The 21,503-nt window shown below is 35.1% G+C and overlaps 1 protein-coding gene across 1 annotated transcript; it reads right to left on the minus strand.

Annotated features, from left to right (window-relative positions):
- Positions 1-18,619: 18,619 nt before the first annotated feature.
- LOC114266367 (subtilisin-like protease SBT3) lies at positions 18,620-21,465 on the minus strand. The gene has a single exon (XM_028207249.2). It carries the CDS (start codon positions 21,331-21,333, stop codon positions 19,045-19,047), a length of 2,289 nt encoding a protein of 762 aa, XP_028063050.2. The 5' UTR covers positions 21,334-21,465; the 3' UTR covers positions 18,620-19,044.
- Positions 21,466-21,503: the final 38 nt, after the last annotated feature.

A 21,503-nucleotide genomic window follows, 5' to 3' on the forward strand; every position in this document is an offset into this window, starting at 1 on the left:
CAATTGAACTGTACTGTTTCTGAATTGATACTGTTAATGGAATGAATGTATGTCCTCTATTCTGAATTGTATTTTGGCATCCTTAGCAACTACTGTTACTGACTGTTACTGTTACAGAGATCTCTATCGGTTCTCTTGTTGAAACCACTACTGTTTACTGATTGATGGCCATCATTGACTGTTCGGCCTTTCAAGACCTACTATTTACTGTACTGTTATGCTAATGGATGTACCACATATGACTGTACTGACTGAACGACTTAAATACTGATTTAATGAACTGTTTTCATTACTGTAAGGACATTCATTCTAAACCCCTTTACGCATTATGTTATTCACTTGGCTTTAGTTCACTGCTCATATATATATGTAGGTGTACAGGCACCAAGCCGCGGCTAGAAGCGTCAGGGTTAAGCTCCAGTTTTGTCAAGCCAACCACTATGCCTCACTGCGAGGTTCCGAACCTGTCAAGCTAAGGCTATGGGGTGTTTTAGTTTTCCCCCCTTCTGTTCTGTTTTGTAAACTGTAGACTGTTACCGTACTGTTTAATAGGGATTAGGTCCCTGAACTGAATGATTGTATATATGTACATACTGTTCTGTCACTGACTGCATATATGTATGAAAAAGTCTTTTGCATACAGACTGTCACAGCTCATTGGACATTGTTTATTTACTGTTTTGACTTCCGCCAGGCCCCTGTACTCTGTTTTATTGTATTACTGTTAAGCCGGCCTTCGGTAATCTCGGATTACTGGCCGGTTACGGTGCTAAACCCATAGGGGCGGGTTTGGGTCGTGACAGCTCGGAATCTCGCAGTGAGGCACATAGGTTGGCTTGACAAAACTAGAGCTTAACCCCGACGCTTCTAGCCGTGGTCTGGTGCCTGTACACCTACATATATATATATGAGCAGTGAGCTAAAGCCCAGTGAATAACGTAATGCGTAAAGAGGTTAAGAATGAATGTCCTTACAGTAATGAAAACAGTTCGTTAATTCAGTATATCAGTCATTTAGTCATATGTGGTACATCTATTAGCATAACAGTACAGTAAACAATAGGTCTTAAAAGACCGAACAGTAAATAATGGCCATCAATCAGTAAATAGTAGTGGTTCCAACAAGGGAACCGACTGAGATTTCTGTAACAGTAACAGTAACAGTGAACAGTGAACATTGAACAGTAGTTGCTAAGGATGCCACAATACAGTTCAGAATATAGGACATAAATTCATTCAATTAACGGTATCCGTTCAGAAAGCAGTACAGTTCAATTGTTCAGAAGATAATCATTTTGAACATATCTTTACACAGTTGTTACTCACAGAGTTCTGGGCTACAGTTAAGCTAGAGCGCGTCCCCAGTCGCCAACCCTACACAGTTTACAGATTGAACACACACTAAGCTACACAGTTGGGAAAGACAATAACTTAATCCCTAATTTGCCTCGGTGTGGTTCAACATCTATATCCTCATTAAGATGCCTTAAACTAGGCCTAAGAATGCCTAAGATGAAATGAGAATGCAAAGATGTACTTTAAAATCATTTTCAGAATTTTTAGAAAACAGGGGTCCCGCTCGAGCGGAGGTTAATCCGCTCGAGCAGACATGCAGAAAAAGGTTTCCGCTCGAGGGCAGACTCAACCGCTCGAGCGTACTACAAAACAGTCAAAATTGCTGGATAGGTGAAATCCACGCTCGATTGGGCGCTCGACACCCGCTCGAGCGTAAGATACAAGGTCCCGCTCGAGCGTAAATTACCCCGCTCAAGCTGACTTAAAAACAGAACAAAATACTGGGAGCACGATTTCCACCCTCGAGCGCCAGTCACCCCGCTCGAGCGTGAGTTCAAAATCTGGAATTCCCAGATTCGAACCTCAAGCTCAAAATCAAGTTTCAAACACCAAATTCGATCCTCTTGGGCTCATTTTCTAGAAAACACTTCAAAACTCATAGTTTAACAGGATTCAAAGCTCAATTTGTAAAATCAAAGCCCAAAGGTGTTCATTTCAAACCAATTTTCATGAACAAGATGAACATGCAACATGGATGGACTTAAATCATTTCAAAGCTTTAAATACAAGCTCAAATGAGCTAACTCTTACAAAAACATGATGAATTCATGATCTACTCTCAAAATATAGACATGCAAGTGAGGAATGATGAATTACAACCTCAAAACTTATCAATATGCATATGCATGCAACAATTGAGCTCTAATTCAACAATTTGAGCCATATGTTGGTTCTAGACTTTAACTTTGCTCAAAACCATGCAAGAACAAGCTTAAACACAACAATGAGAGGTTGAATTCTCTTACCTAAGTCTCCAATACAAGGTGAGGAAGCTTAATTTGCAACCTATATTCCAATTCTTCAAGCCAATGCACAAAATCAAATGGAATTCACTCAAAACCTCTCACTCTCCTCTTTTGGTCGGTTGTGATGTTCAATTGTGGCTGATGAAATGTTGCCTAAGTATATAATAAGGCTCAAATATGGTTCATCTAGTGGGCCACTAGTGTGGTGTTTTGGTAATTAAGCCAAACTATACAATTTATCAATATTTAATCTAATTTAATCACACCAAATCAGTTTTCAGATAAATATACCATAAAATCCTATAAATTCTAACGAACACAGAACATTAATCAATTTCAGATATGGCCGCCGATAAGGCCTTCAATTTGTAGTTTAAACATAAAAACACGAACAGATCAATTAACAATCAACAGATAGAAAATGCATTTAAACAGATACAGTCAATCAATCAGTTTCAGATTTCAGTCAATCAGTTCAGTATTTCAATTACTTCAGTTATCAATCATAATCAGTCTCAGTTTAGCAATAATCGGTAGTTTATCGGTAAATAGTGACGAGGGTTGTTACACTCCATGATCTTCCACAACTTCATTCAACCTCCATTTCATGCTCCACGTTCTCCACTTTGTTCTCCATCACCTTTCCACATTTCATAACTTCTCAAAACTTCCAAATGAGTAGGATGTGCCACATGTCCTGTAATTATATAAATAATAAATAATAAAATTGCATATTTATGGTGCCAACATTACCCCCGCGGCCATTAAAAATAATATTTGCTTGAATTTTTGAAGGGCCGAACCAAGCACATGATTAATCCAAGCAACAAAGTGCTTTGAATAATATCAACAAAGTGTTTCAAATGATATAATAGCACAAAATGTTCACAATTTTGTCAGTTGAATGCAAGAGCCATTGTGTGACTACAACCGAAGTACACATATTGTCATTATTTCGTGCCTTTTGTGCCTTAAAAAAAATAAATAAAATAAATAAAAATAAAAATTGGCCATCAATTTGAAAAGTAAGTCATTCTCAACCATTGATTTAAATGCATAAGCTTTTCGTAGCCAGGTTCAACATTTCAAATGACTAAGTTGTTCTTTAGTACATCAAAATAATGCTTAAAGATGATTATTTTATTAGTCATTTCATCAAAATTAAATTTTGATGTGAACCACAAATCCAAAAAGGATTTTGAACTCCAAGAACCATAGTACAATATGGCCTTAAAAATTCAATCAACTTGACATTTTGAATAATTTCAAAAAATTCAAATTCATGAACATTAAATTGTTCATCATTCTTAGCCATGTTTAACTTGAGAACATGTTCTTTGGCGAAATAACTTTCATCATTTATTGACAAATGGGGTTGTTTTTCTATTTTATCCATTAGTGGATTATGAAAATCCTCCGTGTGAGTTTCATCATTTTTTGACTTAATTGGCTGTTTCATTTTAGCCATTAATGACTTATGAAAATCCTTCATAAACATCTTATGTCCATAGTTTGACTCTCTAAGAATGGGTTTTTCAACCTCCCGAGTCTTATATGGAACATTATTTTTGATCATGCTTGGCTTAACAACATGCGTTTTAGCCATGTTATTTTCATAAATTGGCTCTTTAAAAATAAATTTTTTGGCCCCTTGAGCCATTGATGAAATCAACTCTTTGCTTTTGCTATTTTTAACCATGGAAAATTTTTGAAAAAATTCACCAATTCCAGCCATTAAAGCCTCAGTTAAAGACTTGGTAGTGAGAGTTGACAATTCATCATTCCATTGGCGAATTTTCATATCAAATTGATGAATTTCTCCAATTAAATGTTGTTTTTTTTCTTCTACCAAATAATATTGTAAGGGATGAAAGTTTATTTCATCAAGAAAATGGATCTCTTTCTTGAAGATTCAAAAATTTTTGTTTACGCCAAAAGATTTCATTTAGGCTATTTAGAATGGATGAATCCAATTCATTTTTCATTTCTTACACTTGACATCCTACTGGGCGTGTCAAAAATTATTGGCTTATTTTTCCTACAAAGAAAAATACCATAAATGCAAGCGTGCCAGGAAGGATTGAAAAATCCTTACAGATTAAATTCAAGTCAATTATCAAACGATTGTGTTGATGGTTCTTTTGCCTCAATAAAGAGGATTTCAAAATTGCCAAGTGTAAAGCAAAGAAAAATTAAAAGAAGAATGAGGGAGATGGAGAAAGATGATTGAATGAACAATTGGGGTAATTGAGTGAACAATCAAAGTAACAATTAATTACATTTACTCCTTTGCTTTGAAAAGGAAGTGCATGAAATTACCTCTACTCCTATGTTTTGAAAAGGAAGTGTTGAAAATAAAGTATAAGAAATATAAATGATAAGGAAATATAAATGACAAGAAAAATTAGAAATCAATTGTTTTTTATTTGAATTCTGGATCCTTTATAATGTAGTAATGAATAGCTATTTATAGGCAAACATTTGTAGGAAAAAAACTACCTAAAACTGCCCACTCTTCCACCTCTTCCATTTTATACTCCATGATCTTTCATAATTTCCTTCAACCTCCACTTCATACTCTATGTTCTCCACTTTATTCTTCATCATCTTTTCACATTTCATAACTTCTCATAACCTCTAAATAAGTAAGAGATGCCACATATTTTACAATAATATAAATAATAAATAATAGAATTATATATTTATGATGCCAATACAACCATAGCCTGATTGAACTTGGGTTGCCCGTCATCCAAGTTGCACTCCAAAAGGTGATATGAAAAGGATCGTTATCGTGTCTTAAAGGTGCGAATAAAGAAAATAGTTAAATTTTGTTCACATACCGACACAAAATGCAAGTTGTAATTAGTTCAAAATGATAAAATTCACAATTTAAGTGATGTTAACAATATTTTTAAGTATTAAGCTTATAGTTTTAGACTAATCAAATTATAAAACATATATATTGATACAAAACTGGTACATACATTGTTATAGAACTATTACATGCAGAATATCTATAAAATATATGTATGTGTACATGTTAACAAGATTCTTATAAAAATTAAAAGATTGCTATTGTGATTTAGAAGCTAGACTTACTTTCTAGACTCAATGTCAAAGAGATGATCGGATCAATCAATCACATTCTTAACACAACACTGAATCTGAAAAATAGATTTAAAAAATAAATTTTTATATCATTTTCTTACAAATTAATATTAAAAAATTACTCACCGATTCCGAAATCCATTTTTCCAAAGACATATCCATAAATGCGATTCCTTTAATTTCTCAGCTTAGGAGATAGATAGATACCTGTATTGATTAAAACATGCACATGTCACATTAAACACAGGCTGTTAAGTCCAATAATTCAAGATATATATATATACCCATTTTTCCAAAGATATATCCATAAATGCGATTCCTTTAATTCCTCAGCTTAGGAGATATATAGATACCTACACTGATTAAAACATGCACATGCCACATTAAACACAGTCTGTTAAGTCCAATAATTCAAGATATATATCGAATCCTCGTAAATTTTGATGATTTACTAGTAATAATTAAATAAAAAATGTTGAAAACGACTCTAAGATTGTTGTTAGTATTAAAAAAAAAGTGTATAAAAATGCACTGCAATGTGTGAAATATTTTGAGACATGTAAAGAGTATATTCAGATTACAAAACGTCTGACATTTAATGGTTTTTATTCACAGCTTTTAGGACTATCATTAATAAGACTCTTAAATAAATATCTAGGAAAAAAAAATAGTTAATTCAATTTGTCACTTGAATTATTGACAATCAATACCCCAAATCCTTAACTTTTATATTTTATAAATTTATGTCTCATTTAGTTTAGGAAAGTGCTATAAATCCCAAATAAATTATCAGATTTTCTACCAAACCTCTCATATGAGTGTGAGACCTATACAAATCACATGCGTGTAGGTCACACACCTATACGAGAAGTTTGATAGAAAATTTAGTAATTTATTCAAGATCCCTAATATAACTCTTTAATTTATCATCTCACGTGACACATCAATAACCATTGATATAATGAGTTTGACATAAGGTGCATTTATATTTAACTGTTATACATATGTCACATGATATTATAAACTAAATGTATTGTGTGGAAAATATAATAACTACAGCATTGTTGTTTTTAAAACTTGAAACAACATTTACAAACTGCAAACTCTTAACGATCTGATTTTGAGAAATAATATTGTATTTATCATCTTTTTATACAACATTTTATTTACTAATAAACATAATGCAATTAAAAAGATAATAAGTATAACGTTATTTCAAAACTCAAAACAAGAAATCAACACTAAAGTCACGTTTGGGAACATACTATTTTAGTAACTTTTTAGTTTTTTGATTAAAATGAGAGGTAAAAAAAAAGTAGTATATTTAGAATGACTTTTTAGTTTTTTATGGGAATAATAATGATATCATCAAATGAAATATTTTCAGATTTAGAAAATCAACTTTTACCAAAGCTAGCTATACCAATTATTTGTTGGTGTTTTTGAATATTGCGTGATTACTGTTTATCTGAGAAGATGTGGTGAATATTGTCTCCGATTATGCATTATGAACATCCACTATCCAATTACCATTTTCTCTTACCGGATTTCACCTTGAAGTGCACCTACAAAAAAAATCAAGTTTTCGATTTTGGTATCCAAATCTTTTTGGGTCCGTGACTGTTAGTTTCAAGATTACTTGATTTTTTGTTCCATGTAATCCTTTTTTAAATTGACATGATGAAATTGAGTGACCATTCCTATTACAATAATGACTGTAACAACCTTGACCTGTGATTAGTTAATAATCTTTGATTAAGAATGTTTAATAAGTAATTAAGAAGAAATTCTGCGTTCATTGCATGCTTTATATGTTATTTGCATTTCTATCTGTTCATGGAAGGAGTATCTATCTGTGATTTTATTTCTTTTTGTGAAGTGAAGGCCTTATCGGCCGCCATGCGAAATTGACTTGGTTTTTGTGTTATTTGGAATTTTTAGAATTTTATAGTAAGTTTAACCAAAATTCGATTTGGAACCAAATAATTAGAATGAAATAATGCAAAGTTGTTTAAGTTAAGTCAAGCTTAATTAAGTCCCCTAATCAAGCCTATATAGCACTACTTAGACGCTTTACACTCTTGTTCCTACACTCTTAAGCCTCAAAAACATGAGAGAAGGGGGGGGAATTAGGGTGAGAGAATTGAATTCAAGAAGGAAATGAGGATTTGCTAGGGAATTAAAGGGCAATTGGAGAATTGAGCAAGAACTCACTAAGAATTTCAGGAATTGAGAACTTTGGGTAAGAATTTCAATCCTTAAGCTTTGTGTTTGACTCATTCAAGCTTGAATTCAAGAGAAGTTAGAGATTAAGATCAAGAATTGAGCTTAAAGAGCAAGAATTGAGATCAATCCATGCATGCATGCATATTTTCTTACATTTTTAATTTAATTCTCACATGCATGTACCAATTCTACCTTAGTTTTGGGAATTTGTCATGTTTTCCATCAAATTACCTTATTTGATCATGATTTGGAAACGCTGAAATAAAGAAATTAGATGCATGGCACATTTTCAACATTTCAAGTTTAATTTTGAGCAATTGGTATGCTTTTGGGTCTTGATTCTATGAAATGATCTTTAATTCTCTATGTTTTACAAGTTTAGACATGTTTTCTCAAGTTTTGGGGCCCAAAGGTTGTGTTTTAAGGCTTTGAATTTGAGTTTTGAACTTGGGAGTGGAATCAGGAAATTTCAGAACAGATATAGCAGATGGATCAGTAAACCTTAAGCTATCTTTGAGTAATAACTTTGTAAAGTTATGTTTACATTTAAGTATTTTCCTATATGATATGACAAGAAATGCTCTATTTTCTGAAATACTATGTTTTGTATCAATGAATGATTGTCCATATATTGAAAAGTATTCGTGGCATCCTTAGCACACGGCCCTTGCTTGGAAGTAACAATACCGTGGTCTATGAGCACAAGGCCCTTGCCCGGGGTAATAATATCGTGATCTCATGGCCCTCGCCCGGGGGTCACAATACCGTGGCTTAAGTAAGTTATCTATTCCCGGTATCGGAGGTTCCTTGATGGTACTAGTCAAGTATGACCATTAATGCTTTGTATCTAATCTGTTAGCGTTAATGGGTGTACCACGTATGATTATCTGTGAAATTGAATACGTACATGTTTTTGAGCTCTAAATAAGAATATGAATCTATCTCTGATCTAAACTCTGCTTTCCGAATTTGATATGGGACATCATTCATTAAATCCTTTACTCTGTTATTATTCATTGGGCTTCCGCTTATTACTTATATTATATATGTAGGTGATCAAGGACATGACCGGACTCAGTGATGGTTGTCTGGAAATCTGTTGTCAGCCAACCTTTACGCCTCCTAAGGAGGTTCCCGTCTGAAAAAGTCAAGTTTTTGTGGATCATGTTAAGGACTTACTTTGTTTAGTTTTGTTTTTGTTTATCTGTACACTGGGTTAAGTCCCTTATGATAATATCTATATGGTGGTGCTTGACTTAAGTAATTTTGACATCATATGTATATGTTTAAGGTTTAAATTTTATGTCCCATGTATGTCTACACAGCTCTATGGACATTGTATTTGTATATTTGCTTCCACAGCCCCTTATATTATATGATATTTAGGTCAGAGGCCTTTGGTAATCCCAGGATTACTGGCCGATTACAATACTAAACCTATAGGGGCAGGTTTGGATCGTGACAATGACACACAAAATTAGAATTACTAAATGATGATACTCTAACAAAGAAATTTTTATAAAAAAATTGTTTCTTGTGGGGTTTGAACCCAATACCCGCTTTATCAAAAACACATCTTTGATTTTCAAGTAATTTATTTAAATTTTCTTTCCCTTGTGTGAATTTAAAAATCATTTTATTTAAATCTTCTATATTTTCTTACAAAGAATTATTTTCAATTTTCAAATCATTTGAAGAATTTTTTAAAGAATCATTTTCCTTTTTTAAACTTTCATTTTTATTTTTCAGAGTTTCATTTTCAATTTTAAAGTTTCATTTTCATTTTTCAAAACATCATTTTCATTTAAGAGACATTTATTTGATTTTTCGAGAAAATATTGTTTTGAAATAATCTTTTGAAAATCATCATGTAACTCCTCAATAAAATCTAATAATTCATCATATGTGGGAGAATTTGTATTTACCTCATCATCTTCAACTCTCATGAAACAAATATTTGTCACTTCGTTGTCGGTACTTTCTCCATTGGGATATTTTATATTGTCATCATCGTCATCTCCACATGCAAATTTTACTTCTTCTATGATTTCATTTTCTTGATTCGTGCCTTCATGTGTGATTTTTAATTTTTTCCAAATCTCTTTTGCTGTGTCACAAGCGCAAATTTTATCATATTCATTAAGATCAAGTGCATAATATAAAATATATATTGCTTTGCCATTTATTTGAATGCTTCTAATATCATCCTCATCCCATTTCTCTTATGTTTTAAGAATTTTCTTTATATCTACGATTTTGGAAGAAATAATTGGACCATTTTTAATAATCTTGCATACCATGTAGTCTGTCCATTGAATATACACCATCATTTTATTTTTCCAATAATTGTAATTATCACCAGTAAAATATAGAGGGTTGGAATGTGAGTGACCATCAATAATTTGTGTTCTTATAATGGTTGCCATAGATCAACTTTAAGACTGTTAGGTCAAAAAATAAACAAGAGTTCTCACTCTGATACCAATTATTATCCCAGGTAGACAACCCAAGAAAGGGAGATGAATTGAGTTTCTAAATAAATTACCAAATTAAAAATTTAACCCAAATAATAAATAAATAAATTTTCTCAACAATATTAAGTAGAGAAATAAAATGAGCAAAGGGAAGAGAGATCAAACACAGTGATTTATAGTGATTCGATATGCCGAGCCTACGTCAACTCCCCAAATATCCTCCTCAGAAATTTCTCTACTATTCTTCAAATAGTAATACACGAATAACTTCATGGCTACTAGTGAACCTTTACAACAAGTGACCAATCCCGATCACTCTGACTAGTTTAGAATTCGGTGCTTAGTCACACATCACCAAGTGATTTTAACCCAAAAACCACCCACAAAAATAATCTAACTAGTTTTGAATCCGGTGCTTAGTCTCACCTAACCCAAGTAATTTTATCCCGAAAAATCACTTACAAAAACTCTCTTTTTTTTTTTACAAGAATAATAAGAATAAGGGATAGAAAATCCTTTTACAATTTTGCTCAAACTCTCAACAAATTTTCTCTCAATAGAAATAATTAATCACTAATGGCACACAACACAATATTTAAGAATATTTCAATATCACAAAATTTTCTCTTCTGCACTTTTTGATTTTTCTCCACATAAAACACTTCTATTTATATCCAAAATACTAGCCGTTGGGGAGGCAGACACTCCCCTGTTTGCTGGATCACGTGGAGACGGACGCTAAAAGAAATCATCACGTGGAAGATTACCTTCCGTGTAGAGGTTGCATATTTAATTTATTACCTTCGGTGTAGAGGTTGGCTTGACCATCTTGTTTTGCCATTTGTTCAATACTATTGGTTGTAGGCAAAATTGCCCTTGGAATTTTAGTTCTGCTAACCACTTGGATATAACTAGTAATGTTAAACTGCTCAACTGATTAACTCAGCCACAAAGTGTTTCTTTGTCTCTTTCTTTCTTTTCTTTTGCTTCACATTTTGGGGCCATATAGCTGGTTTGTACTACAATAAAATATTTAAAGTACTTTGTGTTACTCCCAGTGGTTGTGTGTGTGTAAATTAAATGTATAAATAAAATAAATAACAAAATGAAAATAAATAATCTAGAAAATAATTAAATAAATTAAATTCCAAATTAATTGCTTACAGAAATTAAAAGTCGAGACTTATGTTGGACACAATCTCCTTAAAGTAGATTTCGCCCGCGCTCCAGTGCTTTGAGAATTAACGGCGTCTACTTCCCAAAATGCAACGACTAATCCTTGATTTGCAGCACTACAAACTCAAGTCTGGTGAACCAAAACTATGTTGTAACTCTCTATTTCTCTTCCTCAGATTAAATGCAGAACAACTATAGAAGAACAAGAGGACGATAAGAAGAAGAAAAAGAAATAAATGTTGAAGAAAAATTGATGGAATGAAATGCTAGAATCGCAAGCTATTTATAGCCAACCATGCACCTATTCAGGTAGGCCTTGGTGGTTGTTTGGACATGACTGGAAAGTTGCAACCGGAACAGTACCGGCTTAGAAATGAGGCGACCAGAAAATTCAGAAATTTGAATTTGAAATTTTGGCATGAAATTTGAATTTGAAAATTTGGTGAAAATTTTGAATTATTTCCGTAAGGAAAAAAAAAATTCCCATAAGAATTTGAAAAAATTCAAACGAATTTTGTCCAAAAAATTAAAGTTAGGACCCGACCCGACCTACACTATGCACCCGTGCCCGGCTCAACTCGGCTCGGCCAGTCAGCCGGACAACGGTGGCAACGTGCATACATGTGTGATGGCTTTGGTCCAAGCCCACTTTGTCCATAACTCCCCTCCTTACAAAACTTGGGGTGCCCCTTGGGGCCCATCCCAAGTATAGCAAGCTAGACATATACTCATATAAATCCTTAAGTCTTTCCTATGTGGGACAAGCACATTTCATAAATGTGTAGGAAACCCACCTAAAGCCATTTCCACGAACCCAAAAATGCGCATTGAATTCTCATTCATCAGGAAATGGTTTTGAGCAATCAAATACACGATGTTATTCACTATGCAGCATTAAACATAAACCCAATTAGAAACGTTAAAAATAACGCTTGGGTCTTACCTTAATTAATGCTCAAAGCTAGCAAAAAAATAAGTTTATACAAACCCATTTTCCAACAATCCCCCACATGAATGAAATTTACAATAACGGACATGCAACAAAACGCAGACAAAGAAAGAGTACATTAAGAAGATACACCACATTGAGATAGGTAGCTTTTGGCTTTGAACTTCCTTTGGTGAAAGCCTATCGAACTTAATGGCTAACCAGTGGACGCGATGCCTTAAACTGTTCAGTTGTTTATGTAAGCCAAGACAATAGACTACACATAATGTATCTGCAGACACAGTTTGGTTCTCACGGTTGTGTTCATTTTGGCCCTAAACAACACCTGGTAATTCATGAGTGCTCTAAAGAATTTAGCCTTCTCAATTCTCACAGAACCGGCTCAGTTCACACTCATATAGGTGACTTCTTATTAAGAGTATTCTACCATACCCCACTTTGATGTCCAAGCTATAAGAATCATTAAAAGCAAAGATTATCCTACTAACACTGCAGGTATCACTCTTCTTATCATAGAAATGAGTAGGAGAAAACCTCCTTAGTGATACGTGAAGTCATCCATAATGTTGTCCCTTTGAACCTAGATCTTGGGATCTGCAGTTAACTAGGTTGGGTTGCCATTATAGCGGCTTTTAAGTAATAGGCTTTAATCTCATTCCTCTCGATAAATGGTACACTTACTCTCTGGCTAGCCCTTTAGTCAATGGATCCGCAATATTCTCTCTTGACTTTATATATTCTATGAAAATTATTCCAAGTGAGAGCAAATGCCTAACAGTATTATTTCTTCGATGAATGTGTCGAGACTTATCGTTATACATATGATTTTGTGCCCGCTCTATTGTTGCTTCACTATCACAGTGAATGCATATAGCTGGCACGGGTTTAGGCCACATTGGAATGTCTTCTAAGAAATTACGAAGTCATTGTGTTTCTTCTCATGTTTTATCTAATACAATAAACTCAGATTCCATTGTCGACCTTGCTATGTATGTTTGCTTAGAGGATTTCAAGAGACTGCAGCAACTCCCAAGGTAAAGACGTATATACTAGTGGATTTTGAGTCTTTAGTATCCAATATCCAATTTGCATCACTGTACCCCTTGAGTACTGCTGGATATTTGGTATAATGTAAGCCATAATTCTAAGTGTGCCTTAAATACGTAAATACCCTAATTATCGTTTTACAGTGATCTAACCCTGGATTACTTGTGTACCTACTCAATTTGCTTATAGCATAGGCTATATCTGGCCTAGTACAATTCATTAAGTACATCAAGCTTTTGATTATCCGAGAGTACTCTAATTGTGATATGCCTATACTTGTATTTTTTAACAAATGAAGACTAATGTCAACAGGTGTTTTAGCAGGACGGTCGTCATGCTTTCTAAATTTCTCCAAAATCGTCTCAACATAATGAGATTGAGATAAATCATATCCTTCTGATGTTCTAGTAATTTTTATTCCTAGAATTATATCTACTACTCCCAAATCTTTCATGTCAAACTTTTTATTCAACATTTTGTTTGTAGATTTAATCATGTCATTATTGTTTCCAATAATGAGCATGTCATCCACATAAAAACAAACTATGACATAGCCTTTGTCTATGCTTCTAACATAGATGCATTTGTTACATTCGTTTATCTTAAAACCATACGAAAGCATAACGTGATCAAACTTTTCATGCCATTGTTTCGGAGCTTGTTTTAATCCATAAAGGGATTTGACAAGTTTACAAACTTTTTTCTCTTGGCCAGGAATTTGAAACCCTTCCAGTTGTTCCATATAGATTTCTTCATCCAACTCACCATTTAAAAAGATTGTTTTAACATCTATTTGATGTGTCTCCAGATTATACAATTCTGCAATGCGAATAGATGTCATTCTTGTCACTGGTGAATAGGTATTAAAATAATCAAGGCCTTTATTCTGCATGTATCCCTTAACAACAAGCCTAACCTTGTATTTATCTATTGAACCATCTGCTTTCATTTTTCTCTTGAATATCCACTTATATCCAACAGGTTTACATCCTGTTAGAAGATCTACCAGTTCCTAAGTATGATTTTGCAAAATAGATTCAATTTCACTATTCACAACCTCTTTCCACAATGGAGCTTCAGGACTTGACACTGTTTCCTTAAAGTTTTGAGGCTTATTTTCTAACAGGTATGTCAGAAAATCTAGACCAAATGATTTAGAGAGCCTAGCTCTCTTGTTATGTTCAGGTTCATCTGCTTCATTATCATTTTGGTCTTCACTACTACCCATAGTAGTATCAAAAGTTCTTTTATTTGAACTTGTCTCTTCAGTTTCCTTGCAAGGAAAAATGTGTTCAAAAAATGATGTATTCCTTGACTCAAAAATAGTGTTTACATGCATATCAAGTTTTTCAGATCTGTAAACTAAAAATCTGCATACGCTATTATTATTTGCATAACCAATGAAGACACAATCAATGGTTTTTGGTCCTATCTTAGTTGTTTTAGGACTAGGGACTACCACTTTGGCCAAACACCTCCACACTTTGAGGTAATTATAGGTAGGTCGTCGACCTTTCCATACTTCATAAGGTGTTTGATTGATTTTCTTGTGGGGTACCCTGTTAAGGATAAAGTTAGCAAACAAAATCGCCTCCCCCCACATGTTCTAAAGTAATCCTGAACTAATCAACATGGCATTCATCATCTCTTTAAGAGTTTGATTTTTTCTCTCAGCAACTCCATTTGACTGAGGAGAATAGGGTGCAGTGGTTTGGTGAATAACACCATGTTCAGAACAAAATTCCTCAAATGGTGCATCATGCACACCACTTTTGTCACTCCTCACTACCTTAATAGTTTTGCCAAGTTGATTTTTAACCTCAAGTTTATATTGTTTAAAAACTTCTAAGGCTTCATCTTTACTTCTCAATAAGTAAACATAACAATATTGGGTGCAATCATCAATAAAAGTAATAAAGTACTTGTTACCTCCTCTAGTCTGAACAAATTTTAAATCACAGATATCTGTGTGAATTAAACTTAGAGGTTCAGTACTTTTTTCTATGTTATTAAATGATGCCTTAATAAGTTTTGCCTCAACACAAATCTCACATTTATAATTAGGATCAAACTCTAAGTTTGGCAAACATTCTAAAGAAACAAGTCTACACAAAGAATTAAAATTAACATGTCCTAATCTACCATGTCATAAAAAAGAAGACTCAGCAATATAAACAGAAGATATGTTCTTATTATTAACAGCCAAATTTGGTACAACAGTTAAAACATTGAGCTTAAAAAGACCATCACTCATGTAACCTCACCCCACATACATTCCACTCTTGGAGAATATAACCTTGTCAGATTCAAAGACTAATCTAAACCCATTCCTGATTAACAATGACACAGAAATCAAATTCTTGCGAATTTCTAGCACATGGAGTACATTGTTAAGAGTGAGTACGAAGGCCTCTGAACAGAATAACATAATATAAGGGGCTAGCGGAAGCAAATATATAAAATATAATGCCCATAGAGCTGTGCTGACGTACATAGGACAGAAAATGTAAAACTTTAATTACATAATTAAAGCGTCAAACCACGTCACTATCCAAGTACATATAGACAAAACGAAAGACATGTACAAACTTAACCAAAAAAAAAAAAAAAAAAAGGGATCTTTGACATGGTTCACAAAATTTGATCGCTTCTCAAAAGGGAACCTCCTCGGGAGGCACAGTGGCTGGCAGACCCAAAACTCTCCAGGCAGCAGCTTAGGCTTGGTCACGTGTCTGCTCATCTACATACATAAATGATACAGTGAGCTAGAGCCCAGTGAATAATAACAGAGTAAAGGGTTTAATGAATGATGTCCCATAGCAGATTCGAAAAGCAAAATTTGAATCAGAAACAGATTCATATTCTTATTTAGAGTTCAGAAGCATATACTTATTCAATTTCATAGATGATCATACGTGGTACACCCATTAGCGCTAACAGATCAAATACAGAGCATTAAGGGTCATACTTGACTAGTTCCATAAAAGAACCTCCGGTACCAGGAACAAATAACATACTTAAGCCACGGTATTGTTACACCCAGGCGAGGGCCATGATACCACGATATTATTACCCCTAGGCAAGGGACTTGTGCTCATAGACCACGGTATTGTCACCCCCGGGCGAGATCCATGTGCTAAGGATGCCACGATTTCTTTTCAATATATCGACAATCATTCATTGATACAAAACATAACATTTCAGAAAACAAATCATTTATTGTCATATCATATAGGAAAATACTTAAACGTAAACATAGCTTTACAAAGTTATTACTCACAGATGGCTCCAATAGCAAAACAAATATAGTAGACGGATCAGGCGATATATGGCACGTGACCTACACAAACACAGAACAGATACATATTGAAACACACACCCGAAATTTCTTTAACTTAGTTCTTTCTTATCTTGGTGTGTTTCTAATCCTTATCCTCATTACTATGTCTTAATCATGGCCTATGAATGCCTAGAATACAATAAGAATGCCAAAATATGCCTTAGAACACTTAGTCAAAAATTTAAAAACAGAACACCTCGCTCAAGCGTTACTTCCTACGCTCAAGCGTTACTTCCTACGCTCGAGCGAGCCCTTAGGTCTACAAAAGTACTGGTCGCATAAATTTTCCTCTCAATGGTCGCTCGACAGTTGCTCAAACGGAAGATTGAATAAATACGGTCCTCGCTCGAGCGCAACTCTTGTCGCTCGAGCGGTTTACAAAACTTCTAGGAGCATGAATTTTACGCTCGAGCCAACTTTTGGTCACTCGAGCGAAAATACAAAACCAAGTGTGGTCGCTCAAGCGGTGAGACAGAATTCTAGAATTTCCAGATTGTACTCACAAGTCTAAAACTCAAATTCAAAGTTTCAAAACAGGTTCTTTTGGGCAAAAACTTAAGAAAACATGTGTAAACTTGTAAGACATGGTGAATTCAAAATCATTTCGCAAAATCAAAGCCAAAAAAGATGCCAATTATTCAAAATTCAACTTGAAACTTCCAAAACATAACATGCATGACTTGTCATGAACTCAAACCTTCCAAAACATGAATGGGGTAAGATAATGAGAAACTTGATAAATTCTTAAAACTAAGCCAAGATAGACACATGCATATGAGATTTGTTTGAAATTTAAACTCAAAATGTGATGAAAATGCATGCATGTATGAATCATGCTCAATTCTATCATCTAAGCTTAATTCTTATATTTAATCTTTCAGTTCTCTTGAATTCATCCTCTTATTGATTCAAACACTTAATTTATGGGTTGAATTCTTACCTTAAGCTTGAGTTCACACGTGTGGAAGCTTAATTCTCTTAAGTCTTCTTCAATTCCCTCAAAGTCTCTCCAATTCTCCTATGTTTCTTTGATCTCAACCCTCTTTTATGTTTTTCCCTCTCTCTCACGTTTGTAGGCTCAAAATGATGAAGAGGAGATGACTCAAAGTGGTGCATAAGCCTTAGATAGGCTTGATTAGGAAATTTAATTAATTAGGCTTACCACTAATCAATTGAGCATTATTTATTTTAATTATTTCGTTCCGAATCGAATTTCAATTAAACCTACCATAATTTTCTAAGAATCCAAAATAACACATATATCAAGTCAATTTCATAATCAGATGCCGATAAGGCCTTCAATTTGCAGAACAGAACAGAAATACAAGCAGATATTTCTACGACAAACAAATATAAACACAATTAATGCAACACACATGCAATTAATTCAAAATTTCTTCTTAATTATTTATTAGGCATCCTTAATCATGGTTTAACAGTTAATCACAGGTCGGGGTTGTTACACGAGGTCATTTTCAACATAATCTTTCCTTGTCCTTCCACAGTTGATGTAGAGGAGTTTCCCATAAAAAGTTGTTCTCCACTTTCCACCACTTTGTAAGTTGTGAACATCTTCTTATTTGCACAGATATGGCGGGTTGCTTCAGTAACCACCCACCATTCCTTGGGATTGCCCACCAAATTAGCCTCAGAGAATATTGCAACAAGATTGATCAAATAAAGATTCATATTCATAACAATTTTAAAAGTAGTTTAAGTGAGCATATATAATCCATTAGCCTCACACTTTTGATATAATTATACTAACCTCCCTTGAAGTTTTTAATTTGCAGTTAGGTCATTTTTTATCAACAATTCGTTAGTTGTATAAATAAAGAAAATTATTGTCTTCTCTTTTCTACTAAAATATGTATATATTTTTATTTATTTCAGTGTCTACCTGTTATCTGCATCACTTTAACCTTTATTAGAAGGGAGATTAGTATAATTATGTCAAAACTATAAAATTAATTGTATTATTTTCAAATCTCAAGAGAAGAACAAATTAAATAAAATACCAATTGAGACTATTGTGTGACAAGAGACATTAATAACAATAATTTATATAACAAGGAAGGCGGGTTTTCCTTTGAATTGGGATGAGACATTTGTCCTACGTGGCAATGTGGACCAGACATATGTCCTTCTAGACCCTTCTTGTTCCGCTCCCTATCAAATAACAAGTGTTATGGTTACATTGAAGCAGAGTTGCTATGCTTTGATCGGCCCTCTTATCCTTTTTTGCACCCAAAAAAACAAAAGGTGAAATATAAAATGCACTTGGCCTTTAGTTTCTAGCCATTCTCTGTTTGTATGCTTGGGATGTGCCCTTTTAGGCTGCCGTCAACACAAACAATGTAGTACTTGAAGCACACTTATTTTCACCATTGGCAAACCTTGCCTATGGTGCAAATGCAGAGACTATTGGACTTCTTACCACATGAGTCCCATTAACCTCATACCAGCCTAAGTACCCATAAGTCCCATTGTACTCATTCCATGACCTAACTCCCAAATCAATTTCAACTGTCAAGTTGAACTCAGCCTTACTGTATTTCCCCGTGAAGGAGATTGTTGACGGCTGCACAATAATTTTCGTACCCATTGGAGCCGTCACCTCTGCTAGATACACCGAATGTGAATCGACCATATTAGTCAGCACCCTCTTAAAGGTGTAACTTGTAATATCAGTGGTGTTCAAGATGACGATAAATGAAGGATAGTTAAGATCCAAACTAGCATTTTCACAGTCGAAATCTGACCTCCTTGTTATAATCTGAATCTGTTGCGCTGTATAGTTCATTCCACAGAGGAAATCGATGTAGTCTTGGACCTCCATGTCATACACAAGTCCAGGGTCCATGGCCTTGTTAGGGTTCACATGTCCTGCCCCAAAATCAAGAGGAGTCCCTGCAGCTCCAGTGGCTATGTCAATGATTGTGCCATTCAAATTATCAAACACATCTGCAGTAGTCATCATAGAAGATCGAATAGCAGCTGAGCTCCAATCCCGGTGGGCTGCTTTCAACAATGCAGCTATGCCAACTATGTGGGGAGACGCCATGGAAGTGCCAGACACAATTACATAGTCTGAGAGTAATGAACTGCCGTGAATATACGCACTCAACCTGTTGGGTACCCATCCAGCCAAAATCTTGTATCCAGGTGCCAGTATATCAGGTCTAAGTACCCATGGAGCCTCTGAACCCGGCCCTCTTGACGAAAAGCTCGTAACTTGAGGAGCCGGCTTGACACCTAGTAATGTTATCTGGAATTTGATACTCACAGTTGGGTTTTCAAATCCAACTATATAATCCTTCATTAATTCTCCATCTTTAAGGCTCACAACCACAAATGGAGTACCGGAAGAAAATATCTCGACAGAGTTTGAACTTACGATAGCTCCAGCAGCTCCTGATCTGTTCAATTCTTTCCACTGCAGAATCTGCGGATTCATTGATGTTTCGTTGTCAAAATCGCAAAAGATATACTTTCCTGCAACATCTTTAGGGTCTAAGGCACCAAACTGACAAATTTCTTTGCTTTTATTTCCATGTCCAAAGTATAAAGGGACTTTGGAGACTAACAGGTTTTCAAGGTAAGTAGACCTTCCGGTAACTGATAAGGCCCCATTGCCAAGTGTGATATGAGCCAAAAAATCTCGATCAATAGTTCCTGCACCGACATTGGTGATCCAAGGAGCTTCATTAAACAGCTTATCATGGCCGCTATTTCCAGCTGAACACGACACGAAAATCCCTTTTTCCATTGCTGCAAAAGCTCCGATTGCAATTGGGTTTTTGTAGAATGGAGCCTCAGGGAAGCCTAATGACAAAGACATTAGATCCACGCCATCAGCTATGGCCTGGTCCATGCCAGCCAGTATGTCACTCGAGGTTGTAAGGTCGGGTTCATTGAAGAAGAACACTTTATACATCGCCAATCGAGCCTTCGGTGCCATGCCAATGGCTTTTCCCTTGGCATAACCGAAGTAACTAGCACACGGCACTGGGCTGCCAGCAGCAGTGGATGATGTGTGAGTCCCGTGACCGAAAAAATCCCTTGGAGAGTCGTAGTCTTCAGTTGTTGATATGTTGAATCCAGCTTGCTTCATTGCTTTACTAAAAGACCGTGCACCGATAAGTTTCCTGTTACAATGAGAAGAATTAAACTCAGTTCCAGTTTCACAGGCACCGCGCCAACGTGCTGGCACCGGAGGCATGTCATCGTCGTTGAAACTCTCACTTTCAGGCCATATCCCGGAGTCGATGATACCAATTATCATGTCATCCCCAAACCCCGCCACGGGCCATAATCCGACATCGTCTTGCAAGCCAAGAAACTTTGGGGAATGGGTTGTGTGGAGATGGCCAAATGTCTCTGCGTACGTTGCAAAATGACCTGGCATTTTCTGCAGCTGTTCGAGCTGGGATTGTGACAGAACTGCACTGAACCCGTCTATCACATGATTATAAGTGTAGAGATGCGTCGGGGGAACATTGTCTGTGGAAGAGAGGGATGACAGTATCGATGTGTACCAGCTGTGGGGTGTGGAGAAGGGAGCTGGCATAGCTGACCTGTCCATGTGGATGATGTAGCTTTGATGGTCATCGGACAAGGAGGATGATATGGAAGATATGATAAGAAAAATGAAAGAATAGAAGAGGTAGGAAGGCTTTCCATGTTCCATTGTTATGGACACTAATGCTTGATTAACTATGAGATGAAAGATCAAATGATCTCATATATAGGCAGAGCCGGCCCTTGGACAAGGCTGGTGAGTCCGTGACCTCAGGCCCCAAATTATGTTTAAAAAATAGGCACCGAATAATTTTGATCTTAAGTTGTGTTTGATTAATA

This window comes from Camellia sinensis, chromosome 2 (genome assembly GCF_055761805.1).
Source record: "Camellia sinensis isolate YWXY chromosome 2, ASM5576180v1, whole genome shotgun sequence".
Taxonomy (NCBI): Eukaryota; Viridiplantae; Streptophyta; class Magnoliopsida; order Ericales; family Theaceae; genus Camellia; species Camellia sinensis.